The sequence below is a fragment of the Podarcis liolepis genome (genome assembly GCF_965112155.1).
Source record: "Podarcis liolepis genome assembly, chromosome: 6".
Lineage (NCBI taxonomy): Eukaryota > Metazoa > Chordata > Lepidosauria > Squamata > Lacertidae > Podarcis > Podarcis liolepis.
The window spans coordinates 57270981-57293852 of record NC_139559.1 but is presented as its reverse complement, the minus strand read 5'-3'; the positions used below and the strand labels follow the sequence as shown (position 1 = coordinate 57293852).

Genomic DNA, 22872 nt, shown 5'->3' with positions numbered 1-22872 from the left:
AGTGCAGTGCCAAAATAGTGTGTCCTCTTACAGTCATGACTGATTTTTTAAATGCAAAAAAAATAATTGATATTTCAGTGGACCGAGGAGTTGAGTACAAGATGTCACAAAATGACTGTTTTAATAAGGTGCATTGGTGAAAATGATGTCACTGTGGGGTATTTAATGGGAAAACATAACATTTTAAAATTTAATTGTAATATTTGACAAGGCAGATTTTAATGGGCTTAGGCTCCATGCAAGGGTACCAGTCTCTTCTGGTTCTGTCACTTTCCCCAGTTAAACAGTCTCACAAAACCGTAGAACTCAGATAGCCCAGAAGTCCATCTGGACACATCATTTTCATTTAATTCTAGCCATGCTTTAAAAATGTCTTCACATAATATTAGCTTGCCCCTAAATTGAATGAGTACAGTATGTGCATTCAGATGCACACCCCATCGAAAGGATTGTGGTGCAAATAGATAACATTTATCTGCAAAGTACATTTTGATGAACATCCTAATTTATGTGCATGGTTCATGATCCGGCAAGTGAAATGTGCACAGCAGTTTGTTTTAATGCACAGCTCATCCTGGCTAGATTGGTAGTCAAGAAATTCTGAATTGAATTACTAATTGGGCTTAGCGCTGCAGTTCCTTTCAAAGGACTGGAGTTAATTAATGGGGAAAGGAACTGGAATTAGCAAAAGCATTTCTTCCCTCAAACTTTAAAATGTGTTTTGTGTCAGGGACTTAAGGAATTAACAAGAAGGTAATTCACACACAGAGAGAGAATTTGTTTTTGTTTTTTGTTTTATTTTCGAAATCTTTTAATCAAAAGATCCCTAGCATCAGGTGGTCATAGGGAACAGAATTTCTGTCTTTGTCCATGGAATTGCATGGATCATTGACTTTGATTGGTAGTGTATCAGAATCAGTTGAGTTAGACATTTTATGCTGAAATTCAGAGCCATCTGAAATTACTTGAAGATGAAAGAAAAAATTCTCTGTTCCAGGAGGGAAATATGATGATAAGAAGAAATACTTAACTTTCTCAGAGTTTCTCAGAGTTTGCTCCTGGAACAGGAAGGAACACAAATTATACCCTTTCTATCAAACAGTACATGTCCTACCATTCTTGATTGCTTTTGGAAATGTCATGTACCACTGTCCAGGTTCCATAGTCTTCTCATTACGTAGTCAATACAAGGTGATCTTATTGAATATAGGCGTTTGACATGTCCCATTTGGTCATATGTGGTTGACTATTTGAACATTAATCAGCTAAATATAATATTAATTAATTAATTAACCCGATGATATAATTAACCTTATGATTGTTATGCATGGTTGGTTGGTTTTATTTTGTTGTAGTTTTTGTTCATGTTACCTTTCCTGGGATTTTATGGTGAAGGGCAGGCAAGAAATCTAATAAACAATAACAATTAAACTATTCTGGATGCCTAAATGCATTTTTTAAAACTATGCATCTGAATAGATGCTACTTGAAGTAAGAGCCTGTTGGTCTGCTGCTGAGGCTATTTCCAGATGGGTTGTTGAGATGCTGCAAATGGGTAGTTGGTAACTGGATTTTTCCAGCTTTTCGGCTTATTATTATTATTATTATTATTATTACTATTATTATATTTCTATACTGTCCTTCATCCAAGATTCACAGGCTGGTTTGCTATATAAAAATACAAAAATGCACAACATACTTGTGGTAAGAAAAGCAATCCCCCAACCTGCAATTTAAAAGACCCATAGAGCTTCAAGCAACAGCAGAGGATCCATAAATACCCCTCTGCTTCTTCAGAAAGAGTTTATCCCATCAAGAGCAGGCAACCTCTCATCTATCTGGTCTAGGGAAGCACCCACTAACAGTGCTTTGGTCTTATCTGGCAGAGGGCCTTCTCAGTAGTGGCTCCCTGTGGAACGCTTTTCCATCAGATGTCAAGCAGATAACTAGCTACAGTCATAGTTCATGTTACGGACGCTTCAGGTTACGTGTTTTCGGGTTATGGACCGCGGAAAACCCAGAAGTACTGGAACGGGTTACTTCCAGGTTTCATCGCTTGTGCGTGCGCAGATGTGCTAAATTGCGCTTCAGGATGCGAACGCTGCAGGTTGCAGACGTGCCTCCGTCATGGATTATGTCTGCAACCCGAGGTTCCACTGTATATGACTTTTAGAAGACTTGTAAAGGTAGTCCTGTACAGGGAAGGTTTTAATGGTTGATGTTTTATTGTGTTTTTAATATTTTGTTGTGAGCATCACAAAGTGGCTGAGGCAACTCAGTGTTGTTTGGATTGGGCTTCAGTTTATTGGCTCCCATCTAGTCCAGTACTGAGGCAAGACAAGGAGAAGTAGAGCTGTGTGTCATCAGCATATATATGTATCGGGAAGTTTTTTAATGGTTGATGTTTTGTTATGTTTTTATATGTGTTGGAAGCCACCCAGAGTGACTGGGACAACCCAGCCAGATGGGCAGGGTATTTTGTTGTTGATGATGATGATGACAATGTGCTCCAAAACTCTGGATGACCCCACTCAACAGTTTCATGTAGATGTAAAACAGCATGGGGGATAAAATTGAACCCCGAGGAACCCCACACTGAAGGCTCCTTGGAGCTGAAGAGCACTCCCAAGTATCACCCTCTGGAAAGGACCATCCAAGTAGGACTAGAACCACTGCAAAGTGGTGCCACTCAACCCTATCAGGGAAAGCTGCTCCAGAAGGATACCATGGTTTCTGATGTCAAAAGCTGCTGAGACGTCAAGGAGCATTAGCAAGGGCACGTTTCCCTTCTCTCTTTCCTGACAAATGTCATCATACAGGGTGACCAAAGCAGTTTCTGTACCAAAATGGGACCTAAACCCCGATTGTAATGGGTCTAGAAAACCAGATTTCTCCCCAGATGGATATATCTGGCTTAAAAGAGGAAAAACATCACGATGACAAAACACTTGCATGCACGAGGAGCACCTGTCTGGCAGTGCCTTGAATCCTTACGTCCTATACCACAGGAAGCACATGTTGTAGGAAAGCACTGCAGGCAGTTTTAGTCAACAGGACTGGTTCTGCAAATCAGGTAATTGTAGAATGCATCACTTCAGACTATTACCTACTACAAAGTTAGTACAAAGGAGATCTGCTAAACTCCCTCAGTCTGGGGAACTGACTGCTGTAGATTGCTACCAGACTATCCCCCTGTGCCTCCAAATTTCTTGATTGCCTGTATTCTGCTAGTGTTTGTCAGAATTTGATATATATTTTTCTGCATTGCATCTGAAAAAAACCAATATTTGTTGCTCTATTGCTCCTTTACAAAATCCTAATGAATAGTTTTAAACCATCTCTAATCCCCCATAAGACTATTCTTTGCGCTTCATTATGAGTAATACTTATTCTTGATAAAGAATGTTGACACTTACATGTTCTTTTCCAGTAATTTCTAGTCTGGTTTTGGATTATTCTTGTCAAATGTTGGAGGAGCAGATAGTATGCTGCTTATATTACAAAATATTGACCACTCACAGCTGAAGGTAGAAACTGGTTGTAGTGCTGAGGTTTTTATAATGGAAATCCTGGCTTAGACTGAGGAGTATTTTAAAAACATTCAGAGAATGCCTGTCACTTTTATCCATAAAATATATTTCCCAAAAATTATTGGAGACATTAAAAAAGCATTGGCTTCTGGTAAGCTTCAACTGATGTTCATAAAAAAGAAATTCTAAAGCCCATCCAATCTAATAAATTTTTTTTGGCAAGGTGGCAAATGATGGAGGAAAAATGCACAGTGTTTTCTATTCCTTTTTCTAGGGCCTTTGTTTTAACATATTCTAGCTCAAAACAGGGTTTTTTTGTAAATAATTTTTTATTAGTTTCCCAATATTTCCCAAATAATAGCAGATTATAACAATGTCAATTAAATAGTATGGAACTTCTCAACATTCCAGAAAACTCTCTATACTATTCCAAGAAGGCAACCATTTTGAAAAGATTTGGTTGCCATGGCTAGTTCATAATTACTTGAAGATCCAGATCAAACAGTGCTTGAGATACTAAGCTGTGTATTGTGAGAGTCTGAGTTGCACAACCTATTTCAGAGTGCAATGATGTTTTCTTCATTTATTATTTGTGCTTAGTTTCTGCATAGTTTGGAAAAATGTGTCCTTTTTGCAGTGCAATGCACCTTTAATTTATTTCTGCTGTTTGTTCATGTTCCTTCTGTGCCATGATTCTGAAAAAAACAGATCTTTGCTAAGAAGTACTTAGGGTATAGGCTAGTACTGACAAACATGGAAGTCAGGTCCTGCCATTATAAGCCTATAAAAATTATACATGAGCTACCTGATGAGGTCTATGTATATGGAAAATTTCAAACTGATCCATGAAATTTGCCAGAGGTACAGCAAGTCAAAAGTGCTGATAATTTACGCATTTACTTTTACTCCAATTTTTGAAAAGGCATATCATATTGTTACACGCCCCTCAATCTTCACAAACGGTGCAAGTTTCCAGGGGTTGAAGGCACACTTTATCCTGTGTCTGTGTTTCCTTTTGGATGATGAGGCACAGTGGAGACTGTGGTGTTTTTATGATATGTGGATTTTTAAAAACACATATATACAACCTCAGCCTAGGATGGAGAGAGTATGGAGCATTCAGATTCCAAGAGGGTTTCTTGCTTCTAGGTTTGCCACCTGTCCCTAGAAAAAATGGATTGGCCAGTTTTTGGACAAAAGTGTCCCCTGTCCAATTGAATGTCAACTGTCCCGTTTTCTACTTCCCATATTTGAGCTTGGCTGGCCCAAAATGGTGGTTGTGTCTCTGTTGGTGCAGCTCACAAGGAGCCTGGCCAGCTGACAATAGAGAGAAGTGGAAGGAGTGACCTCCTCTCCCTCCCTCACCCCGTCCTTCCTTCCCTTTTGCTGGTGCCCCTCCTCAGCCATCACACACTGGTTTAGCATGGCATGAGTCCGCCATCGCATAGCCCTCTCTGCCACCCTGACCTGACCTCTACTCCCTCCTCCCTTCTCCTATTCGCTTGAGTGTCTTCCAACACCAACATGGGTGAGAGGCTGGAGCTGCGGCTCAAGTCGCCCATGGGAGCCGGCCATCTACCCCTGGCCCCTGCCCATCTATGTGGTGAGGAGACAGGAGGTTGAATACAGGGAACACCCCTCCACAAAGGAGGCTGGGATTTGGTGTCATGAGAGTGTGTGTGCCCCCCAATCCCCACTCTGACCTGTCCTTTATTTTGCCCAACCTGCCCTGTATTTTACCTTGCAAAAGGTGGCAACCCTACTTGCTTCTCCCATAGGTGCAGCAGACTGGGATCTCAGAACTGAGAAATCAGCAGTGCTCTCTTTCTCTTTGTTACAGCCTGTCCTGTCCTGCTCAGCTCACAAGGTGTTCTTCACCCCCTTCCTCTTCCTTGTTCCTGCTAAGAGACTGAAAAAGGTTTTTCCTAGTTTACACAATCCATGCTGAAATGTAACATCATTTAAACCCCTTTGTCTCTGCCCACTAACACACAGCTGGAGAAAGAGCTCCCCCTTCCTTTGGCATATTCTTCACCCTCCTAATGGCTTCTCTTGATAGGTTAATGACTCAGCCATTATTAGCTTTGTTCCTCTTGACACCTCCTCTTCCAGGTGGCTTCCTGGACAGGGAAAACTGAGTCCAGCTACTTAAAGGCTAACTTTCAGCTTAACCCTCCAAGCACTGATTAATTCTAACTTTTATTAGACCCAGGAATTTAGAGGGATCTGGCCTTACACAAACTCATATATATTTCTTCCCGATTTTTATTTTTCATCATTTTGCTGAAGTTCTGAGCAGTAGTTTAAAGTTTTCAAGATTTTCTTGTCTCATTAAAGCCTGTGTCAGCAACTCTGGCAAAATAAGGCAATGCTTAACACAGTTTCATGTTTGAAGCAAGAATTCTGCCAGTACTGCAGTGTTCGCAGAGAGAGTCACCTAGTGGATACTGTAAGCAATGCCTATTACTTAAGTTACAGAACAGAATATTGTGGTATGGGATCATGAACATTTCTGGACTCATGGGCACATTTGGAAACCTGATATACTGTTGTTGAGACACACATGCATGCTGTAGCCATACGTGGGTGCAGGCACCCACACTCTGAAAATACATGTGTGTACAATTGTGTAGCCCCCCCCACACCATAGTGTATCCAACCACACACACACACACACACACACACACACACCCTACCCCAAACTGCAAGAACACATACATACAGGCACTGCACATCCCAGCTACTGTTTAACCTGTCCTGCTAGCACTGATGTAAGCAATAAAGAAGCATGGGTCAACTCACAGAAGGTTTCCTCTAGCAATACAACAAGGCTTAGATGCTTTATGACACAATGCAGGACTAGGACAAATTGCAAAATATTTGTTGGTTCTTGGTACTCTATTCTTCCCATCCAGATTTGTGCTTGAAAAGTGTGGGTGTATGGAGAGTATGCTGCACAGTTTGTGACATTGCATAAACCATTACTGATGATGGGACACATCTATTAAGCCTTAGCTTCTAAGTTCATGACTTTGTGGAGCTTGAGCCAATATGAGATAGCTTTAACTCTGGTTTTGAACAAGCAGGTGTTGTTATATTTTTAGACTGAAAAAGCTGAATACTGTACTATTTCTCAAATGTGCAGAATGTGATTTTGAGCAATTAAGGACATCATAAATTTTCTGGATTATTGGCAGATTCTGAAAATGTCATTAGATTTGTTTTCCTGCATCTTTTTATCTTATGCATGCTGCACATGCAATTCCAGGGCAACAAGCATTGCACTCAGCACAGGGTGTCACACATTGGCCAGATTTGCCTCAGCATGTTGGCCTTCAATCCCATGCCAACAGGCAACACTGATTTCAGAGTACTGAGTTATTAAAAAAATACAATGTATCTAAGCAACAGTGTTCTTATAATGTTCATTCCTTTCCCTCAGCTTTGCATGTCACCACTGCATCTATTTAAAAAACCCTTTAAATTAAACTAACATAATTTGGGAAAAAAATCTTTTCTTTTGTTATGATATTATTAGATTTGAATCAAATGAAATGGAGTTTCTGCTTGCCAGGCTCTTTGTAGAACTTTTCAACATAACTTTTCCTGTTAAAGCTATTACATTACTAAGATTAGTTTGTCTTTAGATAGAGTATTGTATTAAATGTTGATTTCCTGAATAGGGATTTACTGAGATGGGCTTAAAAATCTTTGAATATAATCTCTGAAATAAGTTGATGATGGTAAATTGCAGAAGACTACTTACTGCATCTAAAATGGTGGCAACTGTCATCAAATCCAAATCCAGTAACTTTATTCCCTCTTGCATCTGACTTCCACTTTTTTTGCAGATGGAAAAGTCACTGAGTATCACAGTTTTACCATTTTTGTAAATGATGTAGATGGGTTGGCGGGGAAGAACCATAGCTTGGTGGTGGTTTGCGTGCAATATGTCATAGTTTCAATATTCAGCATCTCAAGGTAAGGCTGGAAAAGACTTACTGTATGTCTAAAACCATGAGGAGCCAGTGTAAGGCTTGATTCATAGTTCACCTTAAGCCATACTTAATGGTTTAATGTGAATAAACAGTGTGTGAGTGCATGCTATTCAAAAGTTCCTGCTTTGTCCTTCCCTTGCTGCTGCTGTGCTTGAGGCGAAACAAACCAGGAGCAGAAGTCAAGGTTTGTTATTGGCTTACCACTTGTGTTTTATTTGGGGGAAACAAACCATAAGCTTCAGTTTGCATGTGCAAAGCCAGCCTCTGGTTTGCTTTCTTTCTGGAGGGGCAGCAGATGAAGTGGGGTGGGTTGGGGGTAGGGAAGTACAAGGATTTTTGAGCAGCATGCACTGAAACATTCATTCACATTAAACTCATTCACATTAAACTAGGGTGGGGAACTTCAGGCCCAGTGGTCGTTATCCAGCCATTGAGACCCCAACCCAGTCCTTGTTTTGCACCCTGCTTAAGTGCATTTGGGAGACAGGTGGCGCTGTGGGTTAAACCACTGAGCCTAGGACTTGCCGATCAGAAGGTCGGTGGTTCGAATCCGCGTGATGGGGTGAGCTCCCGTTGCTCGGTCCCTACTCCTGCCCACCTAGCAGTTCGAAAGCACATCAAAGTGCAAGTAGATAAATAGGTACCGCTCCAGCGGGAAGGTAAACATGCGCTGCTCTGGTTCGCCAGAAGTGGCTTAGTCATGCTGGCCACATGACCCGGAAGCTGTACGCCAGCTCCCTCAGCCAATAAAACAAGATGAGCGCCGCAACCCCAGAGTCGGTCACGACTGGACCTAATGGTCAGGGGTTCCTTTACAGGAAGGGGAGAGTGTTATCACTCTCAGTTTTTGCTTGCATGCTTCTCATGGGAATTTGGTTGGACATAGTGAGAACAGGATGCTGGGCTGGATATACCATGGGCCTGATCCTGCAGGGCTTCCCTCCAGGGGTCCCTTTACCTTTACTAAGTGCATTTGTCTGGCTGGAACGTGTTCTTAAATGCCTCTTGCTTGCCTGGATGGAGGAAGTGTGTGTGTGTGTGTATGGTGGGGGGATGGTTGGAATACAGCCTACTATTTAGCCTAAAGGAAAGTCACATCTTCTGGTCCTTCCACTTTTTGCCTCTGGCTCAGCATAACACTGTTATATGGTCCCCAAAAGATTACCCATGAAGGATTGTGACCTTTGGGCTTAAGAAATGTCTCCACCTATGCATTAAAGCATAGTTTATTTTTAGCTATGCTTTAATGTGGTGCCCAAACCACACCTAATTAATAATGAGCTAGATTTTTTTAAAAAAAATTTAAATATTTTAAGCTGATTTACTGGGCAATTTGTTACCCAAAGCAGCTTAAAATCAAAACATCTGCCTCTGTCCCAGAACTACAACCAGGCACTGGTTTCGGATTCTGAGAATGGACAGGAAAGGTGAAGTTGAATATCATTAGCATACCGATGTAGCCAAACTTTTGGATGGCTTCCTAGTGGTTTCATATTGAAGTTGAACAGCATGGGGAACAAAACAGACTGCCGTGGGAACCTGCAAGCAGGGGCAGAGCAAAAGTCCTTCAGCATCACCTTTTAAATCCTTCCTGGATGGTTGCACCCTTATCACTGTAATACACAGATGGACCAATATCCTGATAGTTTAAACCCTATGATCCTAAGGTTGATCTTGTTAAATGCTGTGTATTTTTGTTAATTGCTAAGTATTTTTCCAGGGTAGGAAAAAAGTCTGCATATCACTAAGTTGTGGTGATTCTGAATAGCCATACTTTGGCTTTAGGCTGCTTGGGGACTTATAGAGATTTGTCACCTTGTTCTAATAACTGAGATTTGGAAAATGGGGGTTGTAATCTATTAAAAAATATTTTTTGTGGTTTAGGTTGTTCGTAAATTAGAGCTTCTATTTCTGTATTGAAATTTCAGAAAGTTAGTGTGTGTTTGTGTAGGGGAAGGCCCTCAACACACATTAGACTAGTGTTATGTTTTCCCTAAGCTACTAGATATTTTCATGATGCTAATCTCTATGGAGACCTCTAAATCCATATAACATTATTGAATGCAAATGTTTGCTTTGGCACAGTTATTTAACAGTTGTGTGTGTAAATTTAGCATTTTCTCTAGTACTGTATTTTCTCTAGTGGCTCAAAGTGTATTTTATCCTCTAAAGTTTCTACCAAGACTTGGTCCTTCATAATGTGTTTTGGTGTAAAAATGGATTATCAATTTTCATTTTGATTTCTGGACTATGCTGTCCACTAACGCCTGCAAATGTACACCTCTCTCAACATGCTATCTTGGTTCCTCCAGTCTTTGTCCTAAAAGTGAGTTTCTTGAACAGTTTATGGAAATACAGGATTTTATACTAGAGCTGTTATTGTAAAAACACTTGGTAAACACCACTGAAGTCAGTGGAATTTTCTTTCAAGTAAAGATGCATAGGATTGTACTGTAAGACAGTCTACCTATTTTGGATTCTGTACATGGGGGTGATTTTACCATTCATCTGAAAGTACAAAAAAGGCAATCAGTGGTATTTCAGAGCCTTGCCTTCCTTCTGTATCCAACTTGGTACAAGTAAAGAACACACAGAGATTCACAGCTTGGATAATTGCATTGACAATTAGGTTTTAGGCTCTCTAAGAAATATACCTTTAAACTTTTAAAATTAATTACATTTTATGTATCAGCCATTTGATTTATGGCTTCATAATATCTCCATGTTAATCTTTCAAAACTGATTATCAGTTCCATCTGCTTTCTACTTCCTTGACAGCTTCCTTTGCCTTGAATTCAGTTGTTGACATCCATGTCATTGTTTGACATTCATTGTACCAAACTCTAATTCTAAAAAATATTTACAGTATAGTAAAAAAGGAAAGAAAAGAAGTATCATTGGCACATGTGCATTTAATGATGTTCATTGTACTAAGTGGAACCAGCATGCATATTGGCATAAAAGAAGTTCAGCTGGAGTTGTGAGCTCTGTATTTTTAGGTAATAGCTAAAAGAAACAGAGTAATGAAGCTAGCAGCAGTGGAATAAAATAAATTGTCACAATTTTGTTTAAGTTTTGATTATTGTCTGTCATGGAGAATGGGGATAGGCATAACAATATACAGAATAGCCTATCTCCTTCAGGTCTATAGTATCTTTTTGAGATGGAGCAGCCTGACTTGCACACAAAATTATCTACATCTAGATGTGCCACAGACTTGTGATGTTTGCTGTTATATTTTTTTAGATATACTGCCAGTTCCTAATATGTGTGTGTGTTTTAGTGACCTTTTCATTATGAAGCCCTGATTTGTTTGCCAAGTACTTGCAGTTAATGGCAGCAGTGAGATGGAGGGCAATAAGAGACCACCACTGACCACCAGCTGAGGAGAAGGGGGCCCCAAGGTCTCCAATTGCCAGCAGTTTGCCTCCACATGACTGCTTCAGTTTCCAGTGCTTGCACCTTTGCCACACAATGCCTGCCAGTATGGATGTGAGGCTCCCCTTTAGCTTAGGCAGTATCTTAACACCTTACAGCAGAGTTTTCCAAACTGTGTATCGCAACATGTTAGTGTGCCAGCTGTAGTGTGTAGGTATGTTGTGTGAACACTCCCTACACTCCTCCCGGGTCTGGAAAGCAGTTAGTTTAACCTCCAGTTTGCTACTAAAACTGAATTACTTTGTCGTGAAGTGATGCACATCTGAAAAGTGTGTAACCAACATGAAAAGTTTGGAAAGCTCTGCTTTTCAGTTTCTGAATCTTGGAGGCTATCAGTATATTTTTGCCTTTGGAGCACCCCCCCACACACACACACCGGCAATATGCATTTATTCTTGGTTGCAGCTTGTAGTTAGTGAGGTCAGAACTTAAACCACAAGGCAGGGTTTGAATGATACCCTGAACCAAAACCTGGCTTAGCTCACAGTGGTGCAGGAGTGAAAAAAGGTGGGGGAGGAGCAAAGCAGTTGTGACGTCTTCTCTGGGAGGTGTCACACACTTGTGCATAAGCCTTGGTTCCGCTTACTATGACATGTTACCTGGCCAGTGCTTCCATCCTAATTTTAGAATCCAAGAGTTCAGCGATATGAACAGAGCTCTGTTACTGCTCCAGTTATACAGCTGCAATATTGTTTCCAGTCACTCAGCTGCTGTTAACAAACAGCTCCTTTTCCTGCCAGTGTGTGTATTCTAGGAAGAGAATGACTGCAGACTTGTTCCATTAGAAGTAACATGCAAGTCTTGTTCCTACCATTCTTTGGCAATCATTTCAAAGCCAAAACGTTGTCTTCTCTCTTCTGCTCAATGTTAGAATCTGTTCAGAAGGGCAATATGACAACAGAAAATATTTTTCTACTTATTTCCCTGAACTTTCCTTTTATCATCTGATTTGAAAATAGGGGGAGCCATTGTGGTGACCTCTAGATGCTGTTGGACGCCAGTTCCCATCAGCCCTAGAAAATATGACCCATGGTCAGGGGAGATGGGATCTGTAGTCCAACAAATTGCTGGAGGGTCACAGGTTCCTCCACCCTGTTTTGATGTATGTTTTTCATTTTCATCTTCCTAACTCGCTCTGCCTCAACCCTACTGTGGACCTACTACAGTACTTGTTTCACAGCCACCATAATGACTCTGCCCATGTGATTTTTCTGCAGGATATGTGATACTCACCTGTGATCCCTATTCTGTTCTTTTGGTTCTGCAATACAACAGACAACTCATGCACACCCAGTTCCAGATCTTTTATTAGGGTTCAGCTGGGGGTCTGTATTTGAACTGTCATTCAAATATTCAAGTGGTTTTTTAAAAAAAAGACGGGAGGTATCAGGCAATCCTTATTTTGTGCAGGGGTTACATTCCGAACCCCCACATGCATTGGCAGGTCCCAAATAAAGCATCCCACATCTCCCCCATTCACTCTTTTTTGTGACATTTTGGTAATGTTTTAGGGTCACTTCTGGGTTCAGTGCCATCCGTGTATGCACAATTGTGTGTCAATCGGATGCATGTAAATTGGTTGTTGCCTGTACTTAGTTTTTTTAAAAAAGGAGTATTGAAAATATTTTAGCTACTTAAATTGGAGGTGCTTCATCCTTAAAAAAAAAATAGTAGGATTTGGATTCAGACTAACACCAGCTGAGCTTTGCTTTTGCAAGGGGGCTTTCCCCCTTCTCTCCTCTGAGACCTCCTGTGCAAGGTATCCATGCACATTTTCCACCAAGCTGACTTTACACTGCAGGTCTGCACTCCAGCCCAGTCAGGAGTAGCTTTTACTGGATACAGGAAGAGAGAAAATTCCATTGTGTGTGCCACTCCAGATCTAGATATTTGTAAATATACACTGAGAGTCATTTATTTTTTAATTCTTTTATTTTAAAAAAGCATCATCCATCTTTCCAGAAAAATTGCCCATTGGTTGTATACAATAAAATGTATGAAGCCAAATTCAATAAAAGCATAAATATTCAGCAGCAGAGAACAGGAATGCACACCAGCTCACAGCCTAAATGCCAGCCTGAAGAGGAAGGTTTTCACATGCCAAAAGTTAAAGCCAAGCTAGCAGCCAAACTATGAATAACCACTCAGTTCTGGGCACCACAATTTAAGGATATTGACGAGCTGGAACATGTGCAGAGGAGAGCAACCAAGATGATCAGGGGTCTGGAAACAAAGCCTTACGAGGAAAGGTTGAGGGAATTGGGCATGTTTAGCATGGTAAAGAGGAGACTGAGAGGAGATACGATAGCCATCTGCAAATATCTAAAGGGCTGTCACATGGAGGACTGAGTAAGCTACGGTAGTTTTCTCCTGACCTGGAGGGTAGGACCCGAATCAACAAATTCATGTTACAAGAAAGATTCCAACAAAACAGCAGGAAGAACTTTTGACAGTAAGAGCTGACAGTGAAACAGACTTCCATGAGAGGTGGTGAACTCTCCTTCCCTGGAGGTTTTTAAACAGAGGCTGTCTGGCCATCTGTCATGTATGATCGTGTTGAGATTCCTGCATTGCAGGGGGTTGGACTAGATAACCCCTGGGGTCCCTTCCAGCTCTCCAGCTCTACAATTCTATGATTCTAGAATAACTTCTGCCCAATCCAAAACCACCTTTCCTGTAGCAAAACGTAACCACTGAATTGTATTAGTCTCACTCCTATCCTTCACTTTGTGAAACTGCACACTACAACTTGTTCAGCCAGGAACCTTTTGATGGGTGAACAAGTGTTGCATCCCAGTGGGAAATCGCCCGAGCTGTCATTTGTTCTCCCTGTCTCTCAAGCTCATTCTGTGACAGCAGCCAACCCACAGGAATAGTTTTAGCAGAAAACACTTCTCAGCTGTTTTTGATACAGTAAACAACTCATTACGTATTAAGATGGTTAGCTTTTATTAAGACGTATTGACAATGTGTAACTGCAATTTCATGAAATCTCAGTAGTTGCTATTTTGAGAATCAGTTATCAACCAATTTAATAGAATGGATCCAAGATTTAAGTATATATTATTTGAGATGATTCAATATCTTTACATGTTTTATAACTGTAAAGGTTTTACTTGTTTTTAGAGTTGTATTTTCTATTGTTGTTACCTGCTCTAAGACCCTTATAAACAAGCAAGCAAGCAAGCAAGCAAACAAACAAACAAACAAACATAAAGCTCCTCTTTTGTATTGCTTCTGCCATTTTGTCTTGTCCTCCTCTATTTATTAACATTTCACATAGTAGGGTTTGTTTGTTAAAAAAATTGCAATTCAAATGAAATCTAGAAATATGTGCATATATATATACTTTCCCAAAACTAAGAAGACGGTAGAATATGTCTAACTGTTGCAGGATTTTATTGGGTGATACTAAGGAGGGTTATTCAGCATGTTTTCTCTAACGGTTCTAAATTCTTGAGTTTGTCAGTCATCAGTCCTGCATTACTTTAAGTCAAATGTGTCTTAGAGCTGCAAAGATTAAGATATTTTTGCTGTCTTAATTTCCTCTTGTTTCCAGTGACACTGAGATCACCATTAACAGCAAGCAAAAATCTGCAAAATTGTTGTCACCCCACTTTTGGATCTACAAAAATGGTGTAATTTTCCAAATTGTAGACATGACTTCATCTTGACATTCTTTCCTCACTCTTGCACACAGTGACTATATAAACAAGCATTTGGTGGATTTTTGAAGGAATGACTAAAATCGTCATCAAAATGTTAGGTTTTTAGCTCTTTTAAATTCTTGTGCTGCGGTAGCTTCTCCAGCAATTCTTCATACATTAATCCAGAGCTCATGTTTAATATCAGTATTCTCTGCAATACTAATGCCTTTCCTTAAAACGAGTCCCTGATGCAATCCTACCAGTTTTCATTCTGACCTACTTTGTGTATCCAGTCCTCTGTCAGAATTATGCCATTGTTTAGGGAATACAGAAAAGCATCAATTGTGAAACTATGTTAAAGCAATGATTCTAAATCAATGATTTAAATCAGTTGTGTGTTTTTAAAGATCATGTTTTGAATTACCTTGATTTAAATCAATCCACATTGGCAAGTGGTCCTGAACCAGGGCCAACTGAATTAAATGATAGCACCCACACCAGCATTCCACCTTTCTGAATTGCTGGCATGCTGCTATTGGTTTCTGCCATGTGTTTTAACTTACCATGGTATCTAGCACGAGGTTCAGTCAAGCCATTCCACATGGGAAGCAATTTTGACAATATCTGGACCTCAATCACATGGAAGAACGTTTTTGCAGAATCCAAAATCCTGCCATAAATCATGCAACAGCTGGGGGCAAAGCTAAGAAGTTGAATATTTGAATTGTCACCATTAAAATATAGGTGACAATTCCCCCACCAGCTGATCCAGCCTTTTCCTGATATAGATATTCAATGATAGGCAAGGTTTCACATATTGAATGCCTGCCTTTTCAGCACCGAAGTCCTAAAAAGGCAGTGAGACATACCACTAATTAAACCAGCTTTTGCCAGCCTGGTACCCTCTGATGTTTTGAATTTCAGCTCACTTCATCCCTGGCCAATGGCCACACTAGCTTGGGCTGAAGTGAGTTGTACCTCAAAGCACCTGGTGGGCACCAGGTTGGGGGGGTGCTCATGCAGAAGTAATTTTACAGTTGCCCTGGGTAGTTTTTTTAAAAAAATCCTTTCTACAAATGGATAAATTCAATTGAATAAAAATAAGTGATACCGGTACTTAAAGTCTTGTTCTGAAAGGACACTGCAGTGCAAGTTCCCAGTAAAAATGTTATTTTCTTTAGACATGTCATAGGTGCATTCTGTATGATGTCTCAAAGCAGCAAGAATAAGCAAATGACCTAGTTTGGCAGACACCACAAAAGCCACAAAAGCTCTGGGGATAGTTTAGTATGTTAGGCAAATATTTCAAACATATCTTTGTTTTGAGTGTGAGTCACTGCAGTTTTATGTGTCATTAAAGCTATTTGTTCATTGTTCTTAATTAGGTAAAGTTCTAAAGCACTACAGCAAACTCTTGTCGAATCATCACCCTTTCCATTCAGCCTTATCTCATTGTGAAGCCCCAGTGGGTGCTTTTATCAGAAACAAGACGACCTCTGTACAACACAGTATCCACTATGAATGAAAAACTGAAACATCCTTGGGAAGTTGGAGTTATCGCTATAGAGATTAGTGTCAGACTGCAACCCAACATTGCCTTTTGGAGACAAACCGCACATTTATGTGAAAATGCATGTAATAAAGCTCTCATTAGCATGTAGCTACTCACACAGTACGGACGCGGGAGGTGCTGTGGGTTAAACCACAGAGCCTAGGGCTTGCAGATCAGAAGGTCGGCAGTTCGAATCCCCACGACGGAGTGAGCTCCCGTTGTTCAGTCCCTGCTCCTGCCAACCTAGCAGTTTGAAAGCACATCAAAGTGCAAGTAGATAAATAGGTACCGCTCCAGCGGGAAGGTAAACGGCATTTGCGTGCGCTGCTCTGGTTCGCCCGAAGTGGCTTAGTCATGCTGGCCACATGACCTGGAAGCTGTATGCCGGCTCCCTCAGCCAGTAAAGCGAGATGAGCACCGCAACCCCAGAGTCGGCCATGACTGGACCTAATGGTCAGGGGTCCCTTTTTACTCACACACTCACACAGTGGGACTTCCCTTCCTGTACTCCTTCCTGCAACCTCCCATGCCCCTGCAATTCTGCTGTGGAACAGGCTGGGGGAAGGATGTGGGATGGCAGCAGTGGGGGGTGGGTGGTAATCTGTTCTACAAATAATAAGGCAGATGGACATTACTGGATATCACCCAGTGTTTTTAAATATGAAAAGCAGACTCAGTAAGCTGCAGTTTTGAGTGAAAGAGCAATAGCACGATATTTAACCCTTTCCAGTGGTTTATCTTTCCTCTTGCAATCCCCCATTCCCTGGTAGCTTGATTAGTAATTACCCAAATTGTGTTTCTGGTGGACAAAGACTCAATAACCAAACTTTTCTCAAAACAAGTCCCTGAAGGGTGCTTTTCTTTTCTTTTTTAAATGAAGCTTTGTTACATATGTATTAAAATGTAACATATAGTTTGTACCTTTGTAGTCTCAGGTACTATTGATTGTGAATGAATGAGACACATTTCAATGGCTAGGTTTATGCACAATAACTATAGAATTGGGAGCACACACCTCATACTATGTTTGCTGCAGGGAAACCTAGCTATTTAACCTATTGCTCACCATTCATGGTAGATAACAACATACAGTCAAACCTCGGCTGACACACGTAATCCATTCCGGAAGACGGTTCAACTTCTGAAATGTTCGACCCCCGAGCGTCAAAGGCGATTGGCAAAGTCAGTGGAGAAGAAAGAAGAAAACTCTGGGTTTTCAGAGTTTGGGAACGAAAATGTTCCAAAATGGAGCCGTTTGGGAACCGAGGTATAACTGTATTTCCATTAATTTGCCCAGGTCCAAAAGTATGAATAAGCTCCTGTGACTTGCAAGAAATGTGTGCCTTTTGTGTATAGACTTTCCTAGACATGTGCCTCTATTAGGCCTGCAACCTGTGTTTGTTGTGGGGGAGGAAGGAAAAGGAGAATGTTAGCCGCTTTGAGACTCCTTCGGGTAGTGATAAAGCGGGATATCAAATCCAAACTCTTCTTCTTCTTCTTCTTTGGGGGGGGGGCAGCTCAGAGACCAGGGGGCAGCAGCAGTGGCTGCCCAGAGGACTCCAAAGGAGAAGAGGATGAGGGTACACAAGGGAGGCTGTTCAAAAAAGGGTGAGAGCCTGCCAGCTCTGCAGGCAAGGGGTGAGATTACTGGGCTCCTGAGCCCCACAGGGGTGCTGCATGGTCAAGAGAGCCATGGAGTCAAAAAGGTTGAAAACCCCTCCTTTATTGCCATGGCTTGTCTGTTATTGTTACGGCTGCATTTTTTAAAAAAATGGGAATTTGGCATGAAGATGATCTGACATTTTATTAGAAAGTCTATCTACATTAAACTTGTGTTGTAAACATATGCATATTGCCAATTGGCCTCAGCTTTTTAATACTTCTCTGGCTTTAGTTTTGGTACCCGCTGGGGAGGTAAATGTTGCTAACATTATGAAGATTGTGTTGATACTTCTCTTTAAAATTGTTCCCCAATAGCATCTATGTTTTCTGTATGCATGTTGTAAATAGTCCAGTTCAAGCCTTTGGTTTCTGTGTCATGATATCATGGTAAAAGTGCTAAAATGGTTGCTAATGAATTTCGGAATTGTATTGCCCAAGCAATGAAAGATTGCAGATGTACACTCACAGGGATTTTCCTGGTACTAAACCCATCCCATATGTGAAAAACAGTTTAGCACTTTGATGTTGGGTGAGATACTTGGGAGAGGGAGAGAAATCTGATGGGTTACAAAATGTAACCACTCTACCACCATTTTAAATGAGAAAAATGTACCCATGCAGTACTTCCATAGCTTTATGAAAAAGTGGATCTATGTATAAATTGTAGCCATTACTTCTAGAATTGTAGTCATTACTTCTAGAAACCGAAACAACTTACAAAACTGTGGCTCCCATCCTATGTATGCTTACCTGGGAGTAAGCTCTGTTGAACAAAGTGGGACTTCCAAGTAAATATGTTCATTAAAAATACCGCGGCATTTACAAGCTACCAAGGAATTTACAGATCTCACTACCTCAAAGAGGTAATCTCCCCAAAGCTACATGCATCAAAGAGGAATTGTGGCTATTTCATTGGGCAGGATCCAGTGTTAAGTGTATGTGTCAGGACTAGCAGACACTTTTCTCTGCTTCTTCCTAATGGCAGCTCTCCTACAAGATACCCAGCTGGATGAGGTGGGCTGAGGTGTGGGAAGCTGTGTGGCAAGTGAGGATCCTTGAAAACCATGGGAAGCTTCTATGAGGAGCTCATCTCCCATAGCATTCAGTGCTACTCGTTCAGCCCACCCATTCATCAGGGTTTCTGAGCCTTGGAGGAGCGTGACAAGGCAAGGAAGTCAACTTCACCAGCCTTGCTATGCACATTTAACTCTGGATCTGATCCACAGCTTTTAAAAAACTATTTTGATAAGGAGTACTGTATGCTTTCTGAAATATATTTGTTATTATTGTGATTTTTAAAAAGACATTTAGGGTCGCTGTATTTCTCATGGTCTGATAGTATAATGTTTTGAAACTGAAATGGATATGGCTGTTAAAGCATTGCACATGGGCACATTTCCAGGACTTTTTGTGTCCTTCAAGACTAACATGTTATCCAGTTGAACTGTCTAACAGGCTACAATTCAAACTCTAGATTTCGTGTGGCAAAGAAATAGGAACCTGTGATTTTGACTAGCATCTCATTAGAAGCCAGCTCATATACACTGTCCTATAATGAGTCAAAAGTCAGGCAGCTGGTACATTAGAAAGAGCGTTTCTGAAGGCCATCTATTCTTATAGTTTGTGCAATGAAAATGGGTCAGTGTTCAGGTGTAAAAGAAAATCAGTAAAAATGGAGGCTACAATTTAGCACGTAAGCGAGAGCTCTCAGTTCACACACATTTTAATTATTTCAGTTAAAGGCAGGAAGAGTGAAGCACAGTTATGTATGCTACTTTTTCAGTGTTGCATAAATAATTTTTACATTCTTATATTTCCTCATTTCATTTTTTTTTTAAAGAGTAATGTGTTGCCCTTGTCTTACATAGTATTGCTTGGTAAAGACTTGAGTGGCTGAATAGAAGCAAAATGCAACCTGGACCGGCAAGAATTTGGTATCCAATGTTTATGTTTCAGAAGATCATTTCAGGGCCTATGTTCAAAGTGCCACTTCCCATCCCCCCTCAACCTACAAGACTCCCCCAAAAGAAATAATAACTCCTCCCGTAGTAAAAGAAAATGTTCTTAGAGATATTATCATTTATTCAGGTCTCAATATAAGGTGGTGGTAGGGAAAGCAACAATCAATGTCATTGGTTAATTCCTTAGGAATTGGACCTTGATTACTTTGAAACTTTTTTTTCATTCTCTCCTGATTTCTTGAGGCAGACTGCCAGTAGTAGGTGGATCATGCTGACGGGAACAAGTAAGATACAGCACCACTCTTGTTGAGGAGCTCATCATTATGTTTTTCTCTTCCTCCTCTCCTTTCTTTAACAGTGAATGGTGCCTACAATCATTGTAATTTGATATCTGAGAAGAATAACTTGATGGATGTGGAGATGACAAATAGCTTGGGGCCCGTGTGTAGACAGAACCTGCTCATCCACTCAGGAAGCTCGCTTACCCGAGACCACCCGTTGCCTTGTGAAAGACTCCTACATGTTAGTCAGCTGAACTTGTCTCGCTCAGATACAAGGTATCGTTTTCAATTTTGACTGCCTTATGTGCTCTTATCATTTCAGAAGTTGTCACAGGTCTGAAAACTTCAGCAGTTACACACTATGCTATTTTGCCAACTTGAGTTATTAATCTTTTTATTTATTAACTGTCTGTACTGCCCTTCATCCAAGGATCACAGGGCGGTTTACAATATACATACAAAAATAACATTACAAAACATAACATTACAAAAATACATAACATAGTAACAAACAACAACAACACCCCCTAGTTTAAAATGCCATAGATTGTTTAATTAGCTGAAGGCCTGGGAGAAAGACCGTTTACCATAACTCTGATGGTGGTGACATTTGCAGCTTTTCCCGGCCTAGAGTGGGAAGCAGTAGCCCTGCACAGCCCTCTGCTTTGGCCTTGGCTGGCCACGGGGGCTGGCGGATTGCCCGCCAATAATGAAAAAATAATAATGGGCCACTCAGGGGCCTGAAAAAGTGGGGATGCCCCACCTGCGGACCTGGCTAGGTCAGTCTTCAGTCTGGTTTGCCTGCAGGGCACAAAAGCAGGGTGTGCTGTTGTCTGTGCACAGTCCGGAATGGGCATCAGCAGACAAGCGGAGATGAAGGAGCAGTTGTTGACATTCCTGGATCCATGGAGTTCGGGAAATAGCAAGGATCCCCTACTCTACATCCTCCTCAGGATTTCCTTCCCTCAGGTTTCAGTACCAATTTTATTATTTCCTCCCATTTTCCTTTTCTTTTAGTCTGGTTTACTTTCACCCTGACAGGCAAATGCTTTAGAGCACCAGGAGTCTTGGAGGCTGCAGAACATTTCCTTCCCTCCCCCCACCCCTGTATTCTTCTACAAGAGGAATGTTTTTGCTTGGTGCCTAAATATATGTAAGGAAGGCGCTGAGCAAGCCTCCCAGGGGAGAGCATTCCACCTTGTACCTTCAAGTATGCCCTTCTTTTGTGTTCCAGTTCTAAGAATCAAAAGAGGGGAGGAGGGGGGGCAATAGTTTCCTCTTGGTTTCTTGAAATAGGCTTTATCCATTGCCACAATCTCTGATATGGTTTCCTGTAGTCAAAATGAGATCAAGATTTGCCATTCCAAGAGATGGTTTGTTGCTCATCCCCCTTAGCCAAACATGCAGCATGAATAGCTAATGACTGGATGGTAAGTAAAGAAGAGGATTTTTGCTCAACAGACATGTGGATGAGACATTGGTTTCCTTCGGCGGAAGAAGATTGGAAGAAATTTAAGATCTATCTTAAGAAACATTGTAAAATTAATGAGTGTTAAAATGATGCGGCTTTAGAAAGTAAGTGGATTACAGCTGTAAAGATTAAGTTAAAAGAAAAGAAAGGTTAACAATTAGATAAAATTAAGGGTGAGGATTTGCTGAACTAAATATTTGAAATTGGAATGCAGAAAGGGGAGGTACGAGGAGGTCGGTGAAGTAAGTTTTAAGAAAATAAGGTTTTGAAATTATACTTGTTCTTTTTTCTTGTTTGTGTTTGTTTGCATTGTTGTGTTTGTTTATATAATTTGTGAAACTTTAATAAATATCTTATAAAAATAAAAAAGAGACATTGGTCTCCTTCCCCCCCTCCTCTCCAATTGCTTATTTCAAGGGTAGCCCTGCAAATGTTGTTGGACTACAACTTCCGTTGGTCCCAGCCGGCTTGGCCAATTGTTATGGATGATGTGGAAGGCACCTCAGTTATGGAGTGCATTAATTCCATGTATGAGGCTTGATCCCATTTTCAGTAAAGAATTTGTTGTAGATCCAAAGAAAATAATTGCTGGGTTCTGGACAAGCTGCTGACTTGAGATTAGAATGAATCAGGGATCTGGCCTCAACTACTAGAAAAAGGGTTCTTTCAAGCTACAACTTGAAGGAAGGTATAAAATAATAAAACAATCCCCATAGCAGTATTTCCCATAAGAGGATATCATAAGTTCCCATCTAGTCAACAGGACATTTGTATCTCTATCTCTGTCCCTCCCCCCCCCTTATTAAAAAAATCCTTTAAGACTTTTGTGCTTTTTTAAGGATAGAAAACTAAAAAACAACAACCATTTTTTATCCTACTTACATAAGGTAACATTATTACAAAGTTTGAATCTGGTACCCTTCTAAGAAGATGTCAATTGTTGAGAGAAACTTGCTGTGAATTTTTATTTTTTAAAGGTGATCCATCAGCTACTCTGCTTTTTCGCTGAATAATATTGACCTTTTTGAGAATCTTGGGGGGGGGGGGAATACCCTTCAAAGTAGAAACTTTTATATGAGATACTTTAATTCATAAATGCTCCATGTCTAGAACCATCTTATTCAAATTTCCATATACATTGCATGAGGAAACAAGGGCTCTTAACTTATTCATGGCAATTTAGCTGCTTTTGATTTTGTTATATATGTTTGTTAACTCCATCTTGACCCTGTTATGAATCCACATGGTACTTACTGCTAACAATCTGGTTTTATTCTTTCACTGAATACAATTATGATGCAAAGATAATTGGGGTTGGAGCAAACAAAAGGA

At 40.6% G+C, this 22872-nt stretch overlaps 1 protein-coding gene across 6 annotated transcripts in view; it reads left to right on the top strand.

Annotated features, from left to right (window-relative positions):
* GLIS1 (GLIS family zinc finger 1) overlaps positions 1-22872 on the top strand; it is a 195595-nt gene that overhangs the window by 61433 nt on the left and 111290 nt on the right. For all 6 annotated transcript variants that reach the window (XM_083510076.1, XM_083510078.1, XM_083510077.1 and 3 more), the window contains one exon: positions 20147-20345. In XM_083510076.1, coding sequence (XP_083366202.1) covers positions 20147-20345 — 199 coding nt within the window. The remainder of the gene's footprint in view (positions 1-20146; positions 20346-22872) is intronic.